The sequence below is a fragment of the Pyxicephalus adspersus genome, chromosome 7 (assembly GCF_032062135.1).
Source record: "Pyxicephalus adspersus chromosome 7, UCB_Pads_2.0, whole genome shotgun sequence".
In the NCBI taxonomy this organism is placed as follows: Eukaryota; Metazoa; Chordata; class Amphibia; order Anura; family Pyxicephalidae; genus Pyxicephalus; species Pyxicephalus adspersus.
In genome coordinates, this window is record NC_092864.1 from 50,440,308 (window position 1) to 50,458,046 (window position 17,739).

The 17,739-nt window shown below is 38.0% G+C and overlaps 1 protein-coding gene and 1 long non-coding RNA gene across 5 annotated transcripts in view; one reads left to right on the forward strand and one right to left on the reverse strand.

Moving 5' to 3' along the window:
- OSBPL6 (oxysterol binding protein like 6) overlaps positions 1-17,739 on the forward strand; it is a 116,578-nt gene that overhangs the window by 45,173 nt on the left and 53,666 nt on the right. For all 4 annotated transcript variants that reach the window (XM_072418390.1, XM_072418392.1, XM_072418391.1 and 1 more), the window contains 2 exons: positions 4,971-5,210; positions 17,577-17,699. In XM_072418390.1, the coding sequence (XP_072274491.1) occupies positions 5,109-5,210; positions 17,577-17,699 (225 nt within the window). In that variant the 5' untranslated portion in view covers positions 4,971-5,108. The remainder of the gene's footprint in view (positions 1-4,970; positions 5,211-17,576; positions 17,700-17,739) is intronic.
- Positions 1-17,739, reverse strand: part of LOC140335630 (uncharacterized) — a 51,994-nt gene that overhangs the window by 25,024 nt on the left and 9,231 nt on the right. The gene's annotated exons all lie outside the window — the stretch shown is intronic.

A 17,739-nucleotide genomic window follows, 5' to 3' on the forward strand; every position in this document is an offset into this window, starting at 1 on the left:
TCTGCTGTATGGAGAGGGGAGGGGGGAAAACGAGCAATCAACACACCGCTGCACTCTCCTCCCTTCACGTCTATTGTGGTCGTTCGTCATTCATTGATTCACCAGGATGGATCCATGAATTTGCTAGACAAACATGTTGGCTGTGGTATTGTTAAACTTTAGATTTACAAGAGCAGTTTGCCTAGCTAGTATGCCAATGGAAATACATTGCATTACTGACCTGTATACATATAAGCTAATAAAAATATTGACATTACTAGCTACACTCTTGTTGCAGTTGTGAGTGACCAGAGATTGCCAGCTGTTTTGCATTTTTAGTAGGAGGTCAACAATGGCTGCCACCGCTCATGTACCGATGTCCGATGGATGTCAGAGGATTGTCGCTGGAAACAATCTTTTGTGATAGATTCTACTGACAGATGAACACGTGCTATTCAATGGAGATGGAAGGATGAGCGATTGGCATCCTGTTGTGCTTTCCTCCTAAGGAGTGAACCGCTGTCATTCCCGATCAGATGTTTACCCAACAATATTGATTTGCCTTGTAGGCAGTGTTTAGAGAAGTTACATGACATGCACAGAATGGATGGATGTGCACAACAGAAGAAGAGAAGTTCATCCACAGGTCTGATCACTTTACTTCCAAACGATACACACCGAACAATACGAGCACATTGTGTATGGTCACTTTTCTAGACGTTTAACAATTATCAAACTTTGCTTTAGCCTAATCATCTTCTGTAAGGGATATCTAATACTGTGGTGAGTAATAGGTGATACATAAGATACAAAAACACTATTCTACGAATCCTACAAAGTTTCTTCGGAAAACAGCTATGTGCAAGTTTGTGTGATATGACTTTGTGTTTACATTGAACTTGTAACTGCAAATTATGATAAAGATTTGGGTCAATAATGCAAGACCAAATTAAGCTTTAGGTGAAGGGATGGGAAATCAAACTTGATCTTTCAACCTGATTATATTCATTGCGGTAAAGTTCTCTAGTAATCTCCTTTCCATGCTGCTTCCTCTGTTCACCTTGACATGGGCTTTGACCTTATAGACTTCAGTGCAGCATATTTTAGCACATGAGTAGGAAGATTGTTAAAAAGAACTTCACTGAGGAAAAACAGTGGTATAGCTGTACATTTTGTGTATTAAGAAATTTATTGCACTTAATAGCCCACTTCTCTTCTGGGAGGGTCTAATGTTTATGCTGTCCCAGCTCCACTTAGTGACAGCTCTGAGCCGGCTGGGGCTGCTGACATCATATAAAGAGGTTTTCCACTCACTTCCTGTCCTGTAGACTCAGCATGACGTGAGATATCTTTGTAATGTGGTGAATATCCAGTCTTAGACAATTGACAGGTGTCTCCATTCCCATTGGAAGATTTCCCTTTATTCCTGTTCCAGTTGCTACTCCCACATTACTTTATTAATGACATAGAGGATCGGAACAATTGAATCGGGTGAATCTCTTTAATAAGTATCCCACCACACTATCCAAATCTAAAAGAAGTTTCAAAACCTGTTTCCCGGAACTCCTCAACATTTATAGTTTGCTTTTTCAGTTATAGGAATAAATACTTGTTTGACATAGTGGATGCTGGCAGAATAGGGAAATTCAATGAAAAGTGTTAGAAGCTGTGAAGTACTTTGGCATCGGGCCCCAGAACATCCTGCTTGGTCAGTTTGTTCCCCTTTTCGAATTACTAGATAAGAAAGTCAGCACTGGAGGCTGCTGAGTCAGACCGCAAAGAGATTAGTGCTGTGTTTAGGATTCTTTTATTTCTTATGAAATATACTGGAAATGTGTATCAGAATGATGCTGCTTTGTTGATGTCTTCGGTATTTAATTCTAGGTGCTACTTTTCACCTATTACTTTTTATGTGGTAGGGTGTTTATTTTTTCTATTTACTAATCAGGGAGAAAATGTTACCAGCAGATTGCATGCTTAAACATTGACCACCTTAAAAGTCACATAATAAGCAACACTTTAGAGTTCCAATCAGCTGCTTCATAAGCTTTTAAAGTGGATTTATACACCCCAAGTTTTTATATTTTTACCTAAAAACAATGTCAGATGTCACTTGGACTCTTCCCTTGGATTTTAAGTTCTTATGTAGTAGAAGTAACGAAAAAATGCATGAGCAGCGCATGCTAAGACCGTCCATGGATTGAGCTTCCACCTGCCACCCTGCCTATTGAAGCCTTGAGACCTCTGTTGGGTTCGGAGGAGGTCAGGTGATCAGCATTGTACCCGGGATAGGAGGTGTAAGGAATGAGTGTGGCCAGTTCATTGTCATTGCATTTGAGAATGAGTAAATGGGAAGAATCAGGTGATCAGCTCTCTGATGCTTCCTGCTATCAGGAGGAATAAGGTGTAGGACAAGGCCAGAAATACTGTACAACCCAGGCTCTTTGTGTTTCTTCTACCTGGAACATTGCCATAATGTTGTGGAATTTTTATAGGCTGTTGAGAGTTCGCCATTTAATTTTGTATTCTGGACACAGCATCAACCAGTGGAATATCCGCCATTGATCAACTCCAGCGAGGAGGAATTTGTGTTTGAAAGTGCTGCTGGCTTCAACAATTTAAACAAGCCTTTTATATACAAACAGAAGCTTTTACAAAGATTAATACACACAGTATTGTCAGTGCTGTTGGCCCAGAGGACTTACAAGGAATGATATGCAAGAAGAGGCAGAAGAATATTTTCTATGTGGTTCACCTATTGACTGAGGCTCTTTAGCTTGGTGTGTTTACCGATTTGTGGCTTCTACTCTGGCCAGAATTGTTATGCCAGAATTGCTCTTATAAGGTCTTAATTTTTAACATTAGTTGTATGCCTAAAAACCGGTTCTGTTGCACTTGTCAGTCATATTCTGGTTTCATAATTTAAAATGTTCTCCATGTATGTGTATTCCAAAGTGTATGAATGGTTTCTTGTAGTTAAACCCATTAAAAAAAAAAAAAAACATTACAATGAATACTCAATTTAAATCTGACCTCTAGCCTTGCTGCCTTCCTCCATGCTTGCAGATTGCCCTGTCCTGTTATGAAATATATTAGTCCCATTTCCCTGTATACATCACATTCTGCTCAACAAACATTAGAAATTGCAGCAGGTAGCTTGAGCCTGCCTTCATTTCTGTCTGATGAACAAGTATTTTTTCCACTGACCTGCGCTGTCCTTTTGTAGTCCCCTATCGGCTTTTTACTTCCCTTTTATTTAGTCATCTAGTCTTGGTACTTTGCGTGGACATTACCAGGACAGCCTTCCTGCAAGAACACCCAATCCTTCATCCAAAATTTGTATCCTAATTGATAGGAGTCCACATTTCTTTCCTTGCACAGTGATCTCATTTGCAATGATTAGTGAAGATGTCCCTTGCATATCTAATGCTGTTACTCTTAGTTTTTGACAAGACTATGTACATTATTTAATGCCCATTGTTTGGGCATGGGTGCACTTTAGGTTGGCTATACCATAGTTTGTTCTCAGACAAATATCCAGCCGTTTTGCCAGAATTAGTTAGCTGGGGAACATTGTAATCACTTATCAGTTTCCATTGATGATGATGATGGTGGTGGTGGTGGGGAAGGTGGAGGGTGATTGAACGATCATTCCTCTGGGATCTCAGCAATATGAATTATTAGATATTACATTTGGGCTGTTCTTAAATAAATATGTTTGCACTGAACAAGCTGTATAAAATATCTGTAGTAGATGCTACCAAAACCTTGAACATCTCCATTTAATATGGAAGGTTATTATGGAGGTAATTTTAATGTCACAGTTTCTTGTAATGACTTCTTACAAATTCGGCCAAAGATTTTTTTCATTCAACCTTCTCACCACAGATTTGTTTAATTATTCAAATATTATAATTACACTTGCCTATTAGAAATGAGCAAGCTACCTGCACTGCATATTTATTTTCATTTATTGTGTTAATTAAGTTATAAAAGTTAGAATTTGATGATGTCAATGTGATTCATATCCTAAATATTTTATATTGTACTTAAAATTATTGAGACAAATAGATCTTGTTCATACTATTCATACAGTGTTAAATGTTTCTTGGTGACACCTTGCAAGGTCACTCACACCACAGCATTGGTTCTTAAAGCACCAGCGTCTGCACATTTCACTGCCCACTGCAACCCCCGCACATTTTTTAGGGCTGCTGTGGGGAGAAGCTACCTTTGTCATAGGTGCACCCATGAGCACCCCACAATCACTAGTTTGGAACATGCCAAATTTAGACCACACCATGCCTATGTGATAGCAAGATAATATCCAGATAACAAGATAGCCCAGAATTTTTTTTTAAGCTGGGTGGGATTGTCCCATTACACTTCTTAGGGGTTAAAAGCTGTATATTTTCAGTGATCTCATATTTTATTTGGTTTTCTAGTACTTTCCTTAGTGTTATTTATGTCCTTCACATTTTTTACAAGCGTGTTCTTGTGTATTTTAGTTATTGTATGGTATACAAAGTACATAAATTATTCTTTAGAAAGAGCTTTCAGATCAAATACTTTGTCTTTCCTTAACCACTGTTGAGATAAGCTTGATTGCACTTTGTCTTACAGGCATTGCGTTGTTTTCGGGCAACAAATTGACAGGCGTTGTATGAAGAAACAGAAATTTCTGACATGTCTAGAAGTAATAACCACTCTCAAATAAACTGCTGGTGTGCTAGAATCACTGAGCATGCCTTTTTTTATTTTATAATTAGTGCTCCTGCTGTAAAAGGACTTTTTTTTTCAATGCTTAAAAATAAAAAACAATGAGTTTGGAAAAAAGTATAAAAATTGAAATCCTCTTCATCACAGTTCATGACTAGTAATACATATTTTATTCAGAATTGTGAATATTCTGTACTACAGTTATCTTAAATGTCTTACAAGATTTTGGATTCATAAGCACTCAATATGTCCCTAATATTTCTTTTTTTCAGGTATCAGACTTTTAAAGGATGGATTAACACGTCAGGGACAATTACCTTAAACGTGCTTATTGGTATCCTGCATGACCCAGAGAAGTGTTTGATATGATCTTGCTGGCACCTTAGTAGAATCAGGATTGCAGTGTAAAGATGAGTTCTGAAGAGAAAGGCATATCGCCAGCTCACAAAATATCAACGCCAACGCACAAAAGTGCCTCATCATCTTCCTCATCCCAGAGGGACAGTAGACAGGTAAGAATTATGTAACTATCCTTTTCTCACTATGTTCTACTTTGTGTGAATTGCTTAGCAAAACCAAATAGAAAACTACAGAAATGTATGGATACCAGACCGGTCACCCTGCAGGAAAGAGAACAGCAAAGCTCCTACACTGAGACAAGGTGAATGGGGAATGATTAGAACCCCTGTGGTTCACAAAAACCTTGAAAGGGTAATAGGAATGAGATTTTGGTTTTGTGCTCAGGGATATTTTTTGTACCTGCCCCCATTACGATCAATGACACCTTGCATTACATTTACATAAGACTTATTTTTTCCCACATTGTAAAGCTGCCCATTTTCATAGAGGTAATAGCCTTCAGGTCCAGTACATTTCTTGGGAGGTTAGGAGAATGACTTCTCTAGAACCTCTTTTTTTTCTGCTTCCAATTGTTGTCATGTTAGGTCCAAGTGTACCCCATGCAGTTTCCAAACTGATTAATACACATTTCTCCAATGTTTTCTAACATCATACTGCCTACATCTTGCCAGCAATTTTGGCTACATTCCTTGTATTGTTGGATGGAGATCCACCTCCATGCTTCGTCATAGGGATGGAGTGCTTCTCTTGATAAGCATTGTTGACTCCCCTCCAAAAAAGTTCAGTTTTGGTCTCATCACTCACTAAATTATGTTCCAGAATGTATTTATTTTTTATTTCTTTTAAATACCATTAAGTATAAAGGTTAAAACAAACGTTTCAGAAATGTTTAGACTTTTCTGGGTGGTGGTGAACATATTGTAAGAGGACTGTTTTGTGACGACGGTCCAAACAAAAAATGCTAACATTTGACAAAATCTGCCAGGGGTATGTGAACTTACAAAAGCATGCATTTTGATGCATTTCCAGGCAGTAAGATGTACATGTTAATTCCTATTTCACTTACAGTTAGGTCCATAAATATTTGGACAGAGACAACTTTTTTCTAATTTTGGTTCTGTACATTACCACAATAATTTTAAATGAAGCAACTCAGTTAAACTGCAGATTTTCAGCTTTAATTCAGTGGGTTGAACAAAAAGATTGCATAAAAATATGAGGAACTAAAGCCTTTTTTTACACAATCACTTCATTTCCGCGGCTCAAAAGTAATTGGACAATTGACTCAAAGGCTATTTCATAGGCTGGTGTGAGCAATTCCTTTGTTATGTCATTATCAATTAAGCAGATAAAAGGCCTGGAGTTGATTTGAAGGGGTGTGCTTGTATGAGAAAGATTTTTCTGTGAACAGACAACATGCGGTCAAAGGAGCTGTCCATGCAGGTGAAAGAAGCCATCCTTAAGCTGCAAAAACAGAAAAAAAAATCCGAGAAACTTTCAATATTAGGAGTAGCAAGATCTACAGTTTGGTACATCATGAGAAAAAAACAAAGCACTGGTGAACTCAGCAATGCCAAAAGACCTGGACGTCCACGGGAGACAACAGTGGTGGATGATGGCAGAATCATTTCCATGAGGGAAGACTCCTTCACAATAGCCAACCAAGTGAACAACACTCTCCAGGAAGAAGGTGTATCAATATCCAAGTCTACCATAAAGAGAAGACTGCATGCCACTCATAAGCCTCAAGAATAGAAAGGGTAGATTGGACTTTGCTCAAAAACATCTAAAAAAGCCAGCACAGTTCTGGAAAAACATTCTTTGGACAGATGAAACCAAGATCAACCTTTACCAGAATGATGGCAAAAAAAAGTATGGAGAAGGCGTGGAACAGCTCATGATCCAAAGCATTCAACATCATCTGTAAAACATGGCGGAGGCAGTGTGATGGCTTGGGCGTGCATGGCTGCCACTAGTGTTTATCCATGATGTGACACAGGACAGAAGCAGCCGAATGAATTCTGAGGTGTTCTGAGACATAGGCCCTGATTTACTAAAGCTCTCCAAGGCTGGAGAGAATACACTTTGATCAGTAAAGCTGGGTGATCCAGAAAACCTGGAATGGATTCCTTAAAATCATTTTCACTTGTTGAAGACTAAACTTCGGACAGAAAGGCCCACAAACAGCAACTGAAAGCCGCTGCAGTAAAGGCCTGGCAGAGCATTAAAAAGGAGGAAACCCAGCATCTGGTGATGTCCATGAGTTCAAAACTACAGGCTGTCAAGTATTAGAAATTAACATTTTATTTTCAGCTTTTTAATTTGTCAGTTACTTTTAAGCCCCCGGAAATGAAGTGATTGTGTTAAAAAAAGGCTTTAGTTCCTCACATTTTTATAAAAAATTTTTGTTCAACTCACTGAATTAAAGCTGAAAGTCCACAGTTCAACTGGAGTTGTTTCATTTAAAATGTATTGAGGTAATGTAAAGAACCAAAATTAGAAAAAAAAATGTCTCTGTTCAAATATTTATGGACCTAACTGTAGTGTGACTGGAGCGTACATTTTAAACTTAGAAAGTTTTAAAAAAAGAGCTTCTTTAACACTCAGATATATAAACATCTGCTACTTGGTAACAGGGGATTCTTCTCAGCCCAAGACAAAATAACTATAAGAATCATTTGGTCATACTTTATTTGGGGAGTTAGACAGAATGATGGAGAATCATAAGGGTACATTGTTTAGTGTGCAACAAAAGCCAACATGGCCTGAACAGTTACATCACTACAGGCTCTGGTAATGTTAGGAGAACATCTAAATGCTCTCCTAGCATTCTGCTTTCTTCTATTTAGGGGGCGTATGGGCTTAACATTACTAGCTGAGAGAAATGGGATGCTAAAAAATGAATTCCCATAAAGAGAACGTTTTGAGATCAGTAATTCAATCAGTAAATTGCATTTTGAAAGCTATTCTCTACCAGCCAATTTATAAACTGTGATTGGGTCATTATATCGGCTTTCCATTTCACAAGCCAAATTGTATCTCTTAGTTTTTGTGAGAGCTATTGCATGTATGAATTATGCTACCATTTTGTTTCTTGTTTCCTTTTTTATGTACAATAAGTAAAGTAAATTTAAATAAATGATTAATACTTTAATGGCATACCAAATTCAGGAATAAGTGAATAGCAATTTATGTTTGCCCATACTGTTTAAGCAAATAAAATATTTTGCATTTAACCTATCTTTTTGGGTACAAGCTACCTTTCTAATTTCTTTAATTTTGCAGTTTCCTTCTCAGTTGACTTTGAAGTGAACTTGCGGCCAGGTTGTGGACAATCAAGGAAAAACAATCTAAACTAGCAGTAAATATGTTTTTACAACAAGCTCCCACTTACCCCAGTAGGTAAAGTCACTGGGGAGCAATAACTCCTTACTATTTATAGCAAGAGCAATACCATTGTTTATACCAGCTTATCTCCCCTTGCTTTCCCTCCCAACAGCAACACTCTGTTCTGTTCAACTGTCTGTTTGCTGCACATATTACTTTTAGGAGAGAAAATGTTTCCATCAAATTTTGCCATAAACTAAGCACAAGTCCAAGAGTAATGCTTACCTCAGGAAAGGTTACAGATTGGTGGCAAAGCTGAGATCACATAATATGCTGTTCAATGTGTAGAGGTTTACTCAGCAATAAAGATAGACTGATAGACTAGACTTTCACTCATGCTCATTGGCAATAAGATAGTGTTGAATTATAATTAATACCTTCAAAATCTGCCAGTGACAAAAGTTTGTGGCTGGTTGTTCTAAACTGAACAGAACTAAGCTGTAAAATTTAAGGAAGCAGAAATAGAAAGACACCCCAAAGTAACCAGCTGGCTGCTATTCTTCATTGTTCTGTTTTAAGCTGCCCATGATGAAATCTGTCTGTGAATTAGGAAAGCGTTACAATGCTCAAAAGTTGACTTTATTGACTATCCTTCGATTCAGACAAAGTTCCACCTAAATAATGGCAGATGGCCTTTTTAGTTTAAATATTTAACATGTGTAATGGCAACCGAATGCAGCATTACTGCAAAATGCAGTTTTTCAATTACTACGATAATTTGCCAATGATGACATTTTATGCTGAGAGCTATTGGCAGAATTGTTCACTTGGCAGACAGAATCTGGCAGGGTGCTAATGTTTTCTGCAGCATCAAATCATAATGTGGAATTAGGAAGTTCAGTAGAACTAATGATAATGTCCATATAGACAGGAGTGAGAGTGACCATATTCAAAGGACTCTAATTAGAATATAGTTATCATGCTCAGGTATAGCTACCTCGTTTTATTATGATTCTGTTTTTCTATTTCAGTTTTATCATTTAGAAGTTTAGGAACGCAGAAATATCACTGCAGTATGTAAATGTAGGAGCCCATTAAACAGGCACAAAAATCTAGGATTTTCCTGCTGGCAAATATCTGCCTGCTTTAAAAGTAGATATGTGCTGTAAGTAGACCTCAGTCATAAGTAGATGTTCCTGCAATTCATGTCATCAGTCAGTGGTGAGCTAAACGCTGTCGGGCACAAACTTGATCATAAATAGTGGTTTATTCGGCCTACTGGAACATTATTTTTGGTTGAGATTTTAATTTAAAAGCAGCTTGCATCACGATGACCTATAAAACAGTAGCACTGGTGTTTCTCCAGGAAAGACCGATAGTAAACTCCGTCCTTATGTGTATAGTCGTGATGTAGGTCTCTACACCTGCCATGACCCAGCAGAGAGGAGCCTGGGGCTGCACATCTGCTCAGCACAGGTGACCTTTCATTTATGCTGAGGGATTAAAGCTCCGCTGCAGAGTCAGGGGCTTCTGTATAGCTGCTATATGGTAGCACTGACGTGAATAAAATGTCAATGCTTGTCTGTGTTTGCTGTATCCTTTTGTATCAGAAGCTGACTTGGAGCTTCAATACATGAGCTCAATATACTTTTCTAACACTAGTTGGTAGTGCCCTTTTCTGGTGAGAAGCTGGGGTTTGACTACTAAAGGAGAACAGAACATTTGCTTTACAAAGTGAATTTGCTGTGAAGCTGCGCTGCCTTCAATTATTCTATCGTGTGCAACTAAAAATAATGTTTTATACATGTATAACCAGACCGAACCAATCCCCCATCAATCCTTAGGTGTTATTACAATACTTCTTCACTAGATGTCCCCTGTCTTCTAGATTGAATGATGAGCAGCATTCCTCTGATCCCATATAGTCGTGGATCCGCCTTTGTGATGAGTAGCCCATCTTGCTGTCATTCTGCCTTGTCTTGCTATTGGCATACTTTTTATCAACACACAAACCGATTAGCTTGTGCTCTTTCTTCCTACTCTCTAGTCTGAGCTGTTCTTACCTACAAGAGTTTTATAATTTGTCAGATTCAAGTTTTTAAATTACCTGGCCACCTACAGCCAATATAATTATATACTTAAAAATGCAATGACCCCTGTGCCCACAATCAGTGTCACCATATTGTTATATGTTTTATAAAGGTCTTTTCCTGTGCTGTAGGTGTATAACATACTTTTAACCTTACAGACTGACATTGATCTTGTCAGGCAATCTTCTCAGAAGGAAGATTTGTGATTTTACAACCAAGCGTTAAGGGTTGTATGCCCTTCTATACATTAGATTTAAAGCAGGAGTGTTTTTTGAAAGCATATTTACTTCTTAAATACTCTCACACTCAACCAAATCAAAGTGGTATGGTAACATTGTAGTGTATGACTTCATCTTCACATTTAGCAGATAAAGCCATATTAATGTAAATATTAGAAATGCATTAAATAATGTTTTGGTGTCTTTATTAGCAGATAGTGACCATTATTTATTCACTTCCTTCCCAAACTTTGATAGGTGGGTGGCAGGTCACCTACTATTGATCATCCAGTATCCCTGCCAGGCTGGTTCTTGCACTGATGAAGTTACTGTCAGAATTACTAGAAATTTATTGGGAGTTTTAGACAAACATATAAGGCTAAATTATTTCAACAATAGGAGACAACTTAGCAACGATATGTTGGCGCTATATAAACACTACATAATAAAAACAATGCCATTACAGTCCATTCAATTTTGTTTTTGTATATTGTGGATAACTCCACTTTAAGCAAGATGTCCCCCAACAGTGATATTTTATTACGGTAGCTACCATTGTCATGGTTACTTTGAAGTGAACCTGTGCTTTTTCCCTATTTAGGTTCAAATTACAGGTCCACGCTAATGCCAACCCTACAAGCTGCACATATTTGCCTTCCTTACACCCCTCAGCTCTCTATTTGGCCAATGAGAGCACTCTTGAATCATGTTGATTGTAAAATAGTACATGTCATTGGTTTGTAGTACCATCTGTTGGGTCCTCACAGGTCATAGCCATTCAATACTTCCCAGCATCAGACATCTTGTGCAACATCAGTATTTTGTAAGCTAAGGATACTTGAATCTGTGTTTTTTTCAGCAGTACAAACAAATGTAGACTGAAATATAATGCCACAAGGTTATTTACACAGAAATCTGATACAGTTATATGGGTTGGAATATGAATAGTGTGACTGCTTTGAGTATGAATTTCAATAAAAACAAAAATCTTTATAGGCTGATATGTTGTATTACATTCCAAAATACTTCAGCTGAAAATATGTATTATTTATTGAATTGTTAGAATATCTAGCTTTTGTTGGGGCAAAGGGTCATTTGACTGTTTACAGAAGAAAAGAATATCATGTAGTCATTGCTTTTGTCTTTTTTTCTTCCATGAAGTTGTTATTTTTTTAATAAGGCTTAGTCTACACGTACATTTTCCCCAGCGTTTAACCTTAGGCTTTTAAAGCCCATGTTTGGAATCCCCATGCATTCCAATGGGTTAATCTACAGCAGGACGTTTCCTTCAGGCACGTTCATGAGCTTTATCTTAAAAGTTGCTTGCAACGTTTAAAAAATTAAAACGCTGGGTTAAAGCTGGAAAACGCGGGTAAACGCTTCCATTGTTTTTAATAGGATGTTTTCCCGGTAAAAAATGCAGGGAAAACGCAGCATAGGTGTTTTCCAGCATTTTAAAGGCAAGCTTTAAAACACTAATAAAAGTGAATAAAAAAGCAATAGGAACATTTACATTCGTTTTTAAAAATGTCCCAGCCTAAGCTAGGTAAAGACAACAACACAATGCTTGCTTTGAAATATGAGACTGTCAGGACAATAAAGGAGTGATGTGACTGACATTTAGGGGATGATTTGTTAAAGTTGTCCAAAGCTGGATAGGATATACTTTCATCAGTTAACTTGGATGATCCAGCAAACCTGGAATTATTTTTTTTTAAGTCATTTGCTATTTGTTAGCTAATGTTTTGAGTCCTGGACCACATCCATTCCAGGTTTGCTGGGTCACCCAGCTTCACTGATGAAAGTGTATCCTCTGCAGCCTTGGAGAGCTTTAATAAATCAGGCCCTTACATATTTTTTCTACATCATCAAGACTTGATGACTCAAGAGTTGAAAAGTGTTGATTGTAGCATTGCTTTAATAGTTGCAAATATGAGTAACATTTGCATTCTAAAAACAAACATTTACAGACGACATAATGTAAGAGTTAGAATGTCAGGAAAAATGTAAGACATAGGCTTACATATACATGTTAGACTGTTGTTAAAATGAAAGATGCATGAATGAGCACTGTACATAGAGCGCCGTTCTGCTGTATGGTGAGGGGAGGAGGGAGAACGAGCGAGTGGCACCCCACTGCTTTCTCTCCCCTTCACTTGTATTACTATCTTTCCTTGTTCATGGATCTGCGGGGACGGATCCATGAATGACATGGGATGGCCGATATGCACACGTCGGATACTAGCCCTGAAACGATAGCCGTACAAGAATCATCTGACCTGCGTATGTAGCCTTACAAACAAATGCAGCTTATATGATCAGTACAGGGTATTGAAGTAAATAAAGCAATGCACTAAGAATGCTCTCTGCCGCCACTATCCGTTCTCTATGGGGCTGCCGCCAGGGGAAGGTACATGTAGCATCTCCCCTAAGGCAGTGGTTCCCTGGTGTGAGGAAGTGTTAAACGCACCAAACACATCCTTTCATAAACTGAGTTGTAGTGAAAAATAGCTGCAAATTACAACAGATGCCTATTACAGTGTTCATCAGCTGTCTTTTTTTTTTTTTCTTTTTAAGAACCATTAGAATGGCAACCAATTAATACCCCAGCTTTAGAACCTATAAGCATGTTACCGCTTTAGTTGAGAAAATTCATCTGTTGTATGGCTGAAAAATATATCCAGAGGATGCCAGAAAATAGTTGTATTCACAAATTATAAAATATGTATGATTGCAACTACCGGTATTCATTACCATTAAAGAATTTAACAATAATAACAGCACAGATTACTCTTCGGTGGTAATAACTGTGTAATGTATTCTGAGCAGTATCTTATTATATGGAGTAGGTCCAATAAAACCATATCTGCATGTCCACCTTGAACAGCCATTTGTAATATTTACTACCACAGGATATAAATATGGCAATGTGGAGGCTGTGGATGTCATAGGTGTAATAAAAATGTTGTAATGCATTCTTATTTCTACACTATGTTTGACAGCTTTTTATTTGTGTTATTCCATAAAATATAGTGTTTACATTGCTCGTAATAGAGCTTTTATTATAGTGGGATTAAATGACTTGTGATATTGATTTATTGATATTCAAGCTAGGAGGATTTGGTATTTATTATAAGGCTATCTCTAAAAGATTTCATAGCTCCCATCAGGAACAGTCTCTCTTTTGGACCTCTATCCCCTTTTCCTCTGACACTCATATTTTTTTGTATTTTTTTCCTCATCTTACTTAGTCAGGTAAAAAAAAAAGCACAGGTGCATTGAGTGCCAACAGGATAATGAAATAGGAATTTGGTGCCCATCATGAACCGCTACATGAGCTCTAATAAGTTCCTAACCTCTTCACTTGAATGGTAGTGGTTGTTAACCATCTTTTGACACAGCTGTGGCTGATAATGGTTCCCGGAAATGCCTAGACACTTTTGCCTCATGATTTCTTTTCAAATAACTGTACTGTGAATGCTGTCACATGCAAAAGTGGTTACCTGTGGCGCGGTTTGCCGCTTCCAGGGGCACCCCAGCAGTTTGCTGTGCACCAGTCACTGGCCAGTGGCATGGTTTGTCACAGTCAATGTGAAAGGAACCTTGACTTGGCCGATTTTTGTCCTATTTTTCTGATTTACTCTGGAATTCTGATTTTGGTTGGTAAGAGCAGTCCAAATAATTTTTTAAACCAGCACTATAATTGCAATTGGGTAAGGGTGTGGCTTAGGTAAAGTAAAGGTAGTTCTCATTTAAATGACTTACCTGTTTACCGGCTACCTGCCCACACTCCTACAGGTGCACCATACAAGAACTGTATGGTGTGCATCCATGTCGCATCCCCCCTTCAGTCTTTAGAGTTTCATCGTCCTTCCTTTTTGATAATGCTATATAATCTGATTCTGCAGACTTTGAACTTGTCACTGACACATCCTGCATGATGAGTTCTGCAGACTGGCTCTTTTCTTGTGGAATAGAACCTGGTCCTTAAGTGAGGAGCATCTGCATATGAAATAATAAAGCCTGACCTCAATCCCATTAAAATGATGTGCCATGATCTCAAGTAATCCATTAAAGAAAGATAACCCAGAAGTATACACAGTACAGTAGTAGTATAAACAATATTCTCTATACGAATACTTATAGTGGATATGTACTTAGAATCTCAAGTTTGCCTTTTTAGCAGGGAACAATTGGCACAATTTCATGGGGTATGACAGTTTAAAGAAAATGTCTGGAGAGTAACCATGCTGCACATATAGCCGTGCCTATACACCTTTCATTCTCCTACCCATTTAACATTATTAGAGGTAAATTCCATCCAGTAAATTCCAATCCGCTTTACAGGGGTTTAAATCTAGGAAAAGAGTGAGCAGTCCAGTAAAGCACTAATATGGTGGCTGCCGTGCAGCTGCACAGTGCTATGGAATAGTTGGCATAGTGGGCACTCAGCAAAAAGCTGCCAAAATGCCTTCTGACTTATCTTGCACCATTTGAATGATATGTTTCTGGAGTGCAATTCCACTTCAGTTGCTGTGTAGGTCTGATAAGGAAGTGCTTTGCTAAGGTTATTGCCAATAAAGGGAGTGAACTGCGGGCACATAGATAAATGCACAGATGAAATGCATATAAAGGAGATGCATTTATGTCAATAAATTCTGGCGATTTACACAGTCCTATCACACAGCACAGTCCTGTCTAGTAGGGTAGGAGACCTCACTTATCCTTTTCTGCTACAGTGACACTTACAGGTCGTGTTTCTTTCCAACCCTGCTGCTTGTGACTGTGAGGAGACCATATGGCTGATTATTCAATATCTGTCACTCTGCTCTATCCTACCATCTTCATGCCCCTTGTTGGCAAATGAGCACTTTATTAGCTCATGTTGAATTCCACTTCCCTCCCTTCACAGGGATTGTGCAAGCTGATACCAAGTAATTGTGCTTTTTAGTGATGTTCTTCATATTTTTGTAGTGACAGATACATGTAGCATCTCCCTGTGGCAGCCCTATAGCAAAAGAATAGGGATGGCGGTAAGCAGTGCCAGTACAACTCACTTGCCTCCAGCCGTCACATGTGCAGATGTTGGCCTTTTAGGAACCAGAGCTGCTGTTTGAGTCTTTGAGTGACTTGCAGGTTTCAAACTATGGGGAGCTGCACATGTACAAGCAGGTGTGAACCCGCCCTGAGGGTTTAATATTTTCTATATCAATGAATATTGTTTTAAATATATTTTATTTGTGTGCGTTTCTAAAAAAAACTAGACATTCCTTAAATGGGATGCAAGTCACATCCTGTAAAAGTTTGTAAATTTCCATTTTCTAAAGGTTTTACATTTTCTTTTCCTAGTCTGAACTGTAAATACACCTGAAATCATACTCCATTTTATTAACTCTGTTCATAACGAGCAACAATTAATTTCTACTTTGCTCCGAGTGATAAGTAATGATAATGAAATTTAATTTTCTCTAGTCTACCAAACTAATGTGTGGTGAAATGATTTAGTTTATCACCTCTTCTAATGGTCTAAATTTGTATTCCAAAACTAAAAAGTAAAGCGTAAAAGTGGAGAAGAAAATCTGATCATTTATCAGAATAAAGTTTGCAGAATGAGAATCTGGGAGCTGAGCCAGATTGTACCCGGGGGTAATAACTTAAATGAAGGGAGGATTTTGCAAATCGGGTTGCATTCTGTTTAAGTAAGTTTGTGGAGCTAAGCAACAGAACTCCTCAAACTGAGAGGCTTTCCTGCATTTAACATTTGTTTCTGGAACAAGTGTCCCCATTAGAAGATTTAGGACTATTTCAGACTTGCAGTGAGTTGCAGCATTCTGCTTTGGACTGCGGTACCGACCTCCTTTTTATTTTCTTTTTTATGTGGCTGTGGTAGTTCACTGTATGATTAAGTGCTGTGTCTCTTCTGGCCACGTTGTTGCATATGTATTGTTACTTAAAGATCTGAACCACGGCTGCAGCCACATGCAAATCTTTTTGCCATGCTGAATTTTGCATTTGCTGGCAGCAACTTACTATGTGTCTGGGGTATGAATGGGCCCTCAAATCAATTTCTGCAGATGGCTTCTAGAACAAACAGAGCAGCCAGGACACGGGCACAAATAAAAACTTAATAGGGGCATTAATCCTTGCTCTATTCTTTCATGTCCATACATATACTTTCAGTAGAATGTATAGTGGGGTGTTTAATTTTAATAAAATATTTTTTTTTTTTTTTTTTTACCACAGTGCTTGTTTTACAAATAAATAATTATTACAATTTAGAAGATTTCCAGGTCACTACTGGTTTAGCTGAAAAGTTGATACCACTGCATGCATTGGGGCACCATTTGACTGGAATTCCAGAATTGAGCCATCATACATATTTGTCAACTCACATTTCTTTTCTTAGACATGAGTAGAGTCCAAGCCTCTGTCGCGTTTTTACTGCCATCTGGGGCTCTACAGTAATACTGATATTTCCAAGCACAGGAAGGAACCGTCAAACAACCCAGAATTAAAAATCCCTTTCTGTAGTAGAGTAAGAGAAGGGTATAACCTCTGTCAGATTTGTATGAGTATTTATCCATCTAGCAATTTTCTTTACTTTCTGTCTGGTGAAACTGTTGTCAGCATGGCGGCAAGTATGGGAAACTCTCTATTGAAGCCCCCAGAATATAGAATGTACTCCTAAATCTAAAAAGTTTTGGACTTGACATATACATTTATTTTGTGACCTTACACAGGTTCATACTCAGTACCTTCTGGGAGCTTGTTTGTTAGCAGCTACATCACAGTAATTTTTTATGTTATGGCAGAATGAAAGGGAGCATAGATTTTATTGTCTCATTGAATTGCACCAATAAAATTTTGTGTCTCGTTTTTGCAGGAAGCAGATAGTTGGGAAATCATTGAAGGACTGAAGATAGGACAGACCAGTGTGCAGAAACCAGAGAAACATGAAGGATTTATGCTAAAGAAGAGAAAATGGCCACTGAAAGGCTGGCACAAAGTAAGATTTTTCATGGAAGGAAACTGTTGGTCAGATATAC